This window comes from Camelina sativa, chromosome 20 (genome assembly GCF_000633955.1).
Source record: "Camelina sativa cultivar DH55 chromosome 20, Cs, whole genome shotgun sequence".
NCBI lineage: Eukaryota > Viridiplantae > Streptophyta > Magnoliopsida > Brassicales > Brassicaceae > Camelina > Camelina sativa.
In genome coordinates this window covers 12,417,878-12,423,581 of record NC_025704.1, presented here as the reverse complement: position 1 = coordinate 12,423,581, position 5,704 = coordinate 12,417,878, and the positions used below count along the sequence as shown (strand labels likewise).

Sequence of the window (5,704 nt, the reverse complement as noted above, 5' to 3'; positions counted from 1 at the left end):
GGCACAACTGGAGCCTACACTGGTACCCCTCTCGGTAACCGCTCCAACAGCACGCCAACAGATCCGCCAAGCGATCATCTCGACCCTGGGCTCCACCTGCTGCAACCCCACACCTGGGTTCCCAGCACCCCCGGCACGCTCACCGGCTAATCCCCTCTGGTCCCTCCTGATACGCTTGCGACCCTCTGACGTACCTCCTCGTGGAACTCTGGACCACACACTCGCTGGCCTCGGGACCCGCCCGACAATGACCACGACCACGTCCCCGTCCACGACCAACTACTCAAACACTTTAACCACTGATCTTCCAAGAGCAGAAGCTAACAAGCAGAAAACAAATCAATACCACACAAAGAAACATAACAATAACTCACCGTGGAATCTCATTGAAGGCTCGAAGAGGATGTTCTAAGACTCCATGCCACACACAATTGACTAACTCACATAATCAATTCAAGCATGCAAATCCCAAACATCTACAGCACAAAGCCTAGTGAACCCAAACCTAGAACCGTAAGGGCTCTGATACCAAAATGAAACAACCCGACCCCTTTTTTTTTAATAATTAAAAACAATATATAATTAAGCATCCCATACTACTTAATTAACCAACCCAAACCACAACTCAACATTAAACCAGCAATAACATTAAGCACAGCGGAAACATACCAATAATACAAAACCAACAAATCATCAATACAATAACATTCCTAACCATTCTATCCGGCAACCTACCATAACACTAACCAAGGTTCCAACAACATAACCAACAAATCCAATAACACACAAACGAGACCCTAGATCATCCTCCTCCTCATCGCCATGATTCCACGATCACACTTTTGCCTTTACCTGCACACCACAAACAACAATTGAGATGCGTAAGTATTATCATAAATACTTAGTGAGGCCGTCCTCCCATCTACTAGGTTATACACACAAGCATATGAGACCCTCATGTTTAAGCAAAACAAACAACACACAACAATACATCAAACCAGGAAAACAAGTCTCGGCTGAGACCAGTGTCGACCGATGCCTCACGGTGTCGATCGATACTACAAACAATGGTGTCGACCGATGCTAAACAGTGTCGACCGATGCCTCTTCTGCAGACACGATCTGCGCGAACACGAACGTCGAACTCCCCTTCCAAATCATCTCGAATCCGTCTCAAACTCACCCAATTACCTCGGAAATCACTGGGAATCACAAAAGCAACGAACCCAAGCAACAAAACAACACAAACAGCAAAGAAAACACCCAAACAAGAGAGATCTCATGCTTAGATCAACCATGGTCAAGCACTCACCTTATCAACTGATTATAACAACCAATACAACCAGTTGAGACCCTCCTAACGTCTGAAACAGCCCAGAAACGCCCTACAACAAGCCACACAACCAAAAACGACTTATAGCAAAACTGGACAGAAACATCAGAAAAGAACAGTCTCAAAGACGAAACCCTAAAATAAAAACCAACCGTTAACTATCAAATCGCTCCGGTGAAAAGCTACCCCTAGACGTCACGAAGCTTCCCACAAAATGTCAGCACGATCAGGCACCACACGAGACCACAATCTCAGTTACAATCTTCGATGGTCCCAACTCGCGTCTGAGAAAACGTGTCTCACGAAACTGCCAATAACTCATCGAGTTTAAATCCAAATCTACTTCTGTAAAAAGGCGAATGACGATGAAAGACTTGGGAATAAACCTACCAAATTTCATTACCTTTGAGAACGATTTGATATGCCGAAACTGTTTCCTCCCAAACCCTAACGATTCTGATCTTTCTCCTTTAATCTCCTTCACACCACAATAGGCTCTCTCCTCTCTCTCTATCTCTGAAAACGGCGACAAGACACCCTAAAACCCTTAATTTGTCGCTTCTCCACTTATAACACGATTTAGGGATTTTCCTTGAACCAAACCGAACCAAACAGCAATTAAAACGAACCGGACCAAACCAGAAAACATGGTGTCGATCGATACACCAAGAGTGTCGATCGACACCCACACCAAAACCTTAAAAATTGGTTCGCGGATGTTACAATAATTTAGGATTTTTTTTTCCTGTAACTAATCTAATATTTTACTGTATATGTATTAACGGGTTGAATCTAAAAATAGTAAATAAAGTTGATTTAATTACGACTGTAAAAAATAAATCATTTTCGATGGTATACAGGTGAAATCCTAGAAGTAACTTTCAAATACAAGTATACAATAAAAAAAAATAATAATAAATAAAAAATAAATAAAAATTAAAAAATTTAGTTAAAAAATTGTCCCGCGGTGTACCGCGGGTAAAAATCTAGTATATATATATTTCCAATTACACTGTACAGTATTATTTTCTTGATAAATCTCAAAACATTTATGTATATTTTGTGGAATAACAAAATATCTGTTAATGTTTTGTTTCCAAAATTTTGCAGTGTGAAGTTTTGTATCTTCTATTTATTTATTCTGATAACTTATTTGAAAACAAAAAAGAAACAGATTAACTCACATGAAAACATAATCAGTATTAAATTTTTTACTTAATACGCACTTATTGAAGAAATCATGCATAAACTTCCAGGTTCTATCCAAACCAGATTCTTTAACATCGCAAATCGTAAACAAAACAAATCAAACCAAAACATACATAACCAAACAACTCAAACCTCGTTTCCATTAAGAAACAAAGTTCGATATGTATATGATCATCACAAGATTCACGGTGCTACAACAACGGAAGATTTGACGGCGGCCACCGGGAAATCCAAAAGCACGATCTTGTCGATGACGGCAGTGAAAGCGGCTGAGAATTCAACGTGAAGAGGATGGCTCGTGAATGCAACGTAACCATCTTTGTTCTCAAAGGTCATCGAGAATGCGTGAGTGAATCCTTGTCTAAGCATCTCGTGACTCTCTTTATCTTCTCCCCTAATTAATAATCAAATCATCGTACGGTCATTACATAATAGATCCAAAAAAAAACTTTTAGAAACAAAAAAATAAACAAATGACAAACCATTCGAAAGATTTGACAGTATCGATCTGAGAGACAAGGTTCTCCAAACCCTTCAAGATCTCATCAACCTTTGTATCTTCCTTAAACTTCACAACCACCAAATGCTTAAACCCTGAAGTTGCCATTCCTTTCTTCGTTAATTACTTTTATTACTTTTAGCTGCACTTACTTTTACATATACACACACTCATGTTGAAGCATTTCTTATATAGAGGTGGAGATTCCTATGTGTATGTGCTCACATGTGAAGATGTACGTGTGTGAATGCACACGTGTGTGTGTCTGTACACATGTGTGTGAACAATAATGCTTTTTTGCTGTGCTTGATTTCAATGTACAATCTTCTGTCTGCTTCTGACATTACCTATATGACTCTTTGTCTCTGAATTTAAACATATTTTTTCTTTGTATGGCTTTCGTTTGTTTTTGACAACTTGCATGTTTTGTCAGGTTATAATTTGTATTTCGAATTTCTAGTCCGAATTTTTAGGTTACGAATACTTTTTGACGTTAAGTGGGTTTGGATGTCTGTGTTCTCATCTCATTCACCAAATGAAGATAACTTGTGTAGCTGTGATGCATAGCCGCACTAGCTAGCTAGGGCGTACCGCGTACCACACGAAATCGAGTACGGTCGGAGATTTATTTTTAATGAAAACAACATAAACAAGTAACATGACTAGTCTAGACAAACCAATTTCTATAAACTTTGTTTATGTTGTTTTTTTTTCTTTTTGGGAGAAAACTTTGTTTCAGTTGTTTTAATTGATATAATATTAGTGGAATCTATATAACTTCAACAGCCATATTTTAATATTTTTCATATTTTGAGCATCTTGTTTTAACCGCATTAACATACCAACTGAAGTTATAGAATTTGGGATGAGTGAAGAGTTCAACGAGTTTATTTCACAACAAAATACTGACGCTAATGGGTTTTATGCCTAGGTAGTTCTAGCTATACCAAATAAATCGTATCACAAAAGTTTCATTTTAGTTGGAATATTTTGTTGTCATAGCCGAAAATAGTGTAATTTTATCTAACTTTTTCAATTACTTTAAACTTATATATTCGCATACTAATGTATCCATGCACATTCTATTTCTATATTATACCAATTAGAAATACAATCATAGTAGCAATTCATGTCTAATACATAAAATATTCTTGGATATATTCGATAGTACTTTCAACCTAAGTTTCACAGTGAATTACAATAATTTTTTTTTTACAGAAGTAATATTTTTCTAAACACTAAATATTCGTCAGCGAGGTTAGTTTCTCGTTTGAGGTTACCAAGACATCATATTTTTTCCTTTTATTAAAAAACTTTTGAATTTCCCAACCGAATAATCTTACCATTAGTAAGAAAAACAACAGACCGTTAATAACCTCTTAACGTATCTCATCGATAATGACAAAAAATTAGCGCGTGATAGGTTGGTTCAATCGTTCTCTCTATGGCCATGTATTGTTATTTTTATTTGGAAACATAAAATTATGAAAGGTTTAATGGCGACATAAATATTGGTCACGGAGGTGTTTTAATTTATTGTATGGTGATGTCGAGAAATGATTCCGTCAAGTACTCTCAAGTCTTAATTCTTAAGTCTCATTTGAGAATGTCCTACAACAAGGCGTACCCACGAGAACTGAAAATAACCACACATAGACTTTTTCTTTTCTTTTGTAATATTCTCCGTATACATGCATGTATTCGATCAAACTCTCGAATATATCAGTTGTAAAAAGAAAGAAGGTATTCATAATGGCAAGCCGGCCGATATTGTTATAGAACAAAACAATAATAATTAAGAACATCCGTCAATTTTGGCCCGTGGGATTCATCAGAAGAAGAAAAAGATGCGTAAATTTGATTTTAACCAAGACCGATGTTGACAGGAAAAAAAAAAAAACGAAACCACACCAAAGTGGAATCTGTTGACTTTGGTAATTTCTCTTACTCCATATCTATAAAGGATTTGAATATGATAATTACTCAAAAAACTTAATAAAGGTATTCTTAAATATCTTTTATTTTGATGTATATGATGATTTAATAAAGAGTTTCTCTCTCTCTAAAATTTCTCTCCTCCTCTCTAGACAACTTTTTCTGGGCTCGTCGTTTGCCTCTCCGGTTTGCCTTTCTGGCGCCGGAGAGGGCTTCTTCTTTTTAATTTTTCTTTCTTTTAAGCCTTCCTTCTCCGTCACATCCTCCATATGCTTAGCTGTCCTTCATCTTTGGTCTGGTCTTTGGTCTTCTTAGCGGTGGTTTCCGGTGAAGATCTCGGCGCGTGAAGCGAAGTCTCGTCGGGGTGGGGTCGCTAGAGCTTCTACGGTGAAGTTGCTTGAGGACGGTGACGAATCTGTGGATAGATCTGGCAGATCTGGGTTGGCGACTTCGTGCTCCGGTGGTCTCTCCGGTGGGTTTGTTTGTCTGTGGTGAGTCGTGAGAGTCGGAGGGCTTCTTGTGCTCTCCATGGATCGATTTTTGGTGTCTCTTACACCGGATCTGGTCCTCTCTCCTCCAGCCGAGGCGTGGCTTTGTTGTAGGGCTTGGTTCGGTGAAAGGTAAGGTTGGGCGGCGCTTAATGGAGGTCTTGAAAATGCAAGGAGAAGGCAGTGGTGGGTAAGTCTTCTTCTCCGGCGACAGCGGTGTGGTTGTGTCTCCTTCCCGAT

General features: G+C 38.4%; 1 protein-coding gene across 1 annotated transcript; it reads right to left on the bottom strand.

The window, feature by feature from the left end:
• Positions 2,509-3,220, bottom strand: LOC104770602 (stress-response A/B barrel domain-containing protein At5g22580). The gene is made up of 2 exons (XM_010495050.1): positions 3,025-3,220; positions 2,509-2,936 (listed from the first exon to the last, which is right to left on the bottom strand). Exons 1-2 carry the CDS (start codon positions 3,147-3,149, stop codon positions 2,726-2,728), a joined length of 336 nt encoding a protein of 111 aa, XP_010493352.1. The 5' UTR covers positions 3,150-3,220; the 3' UTR covers positions 2,509-2,725.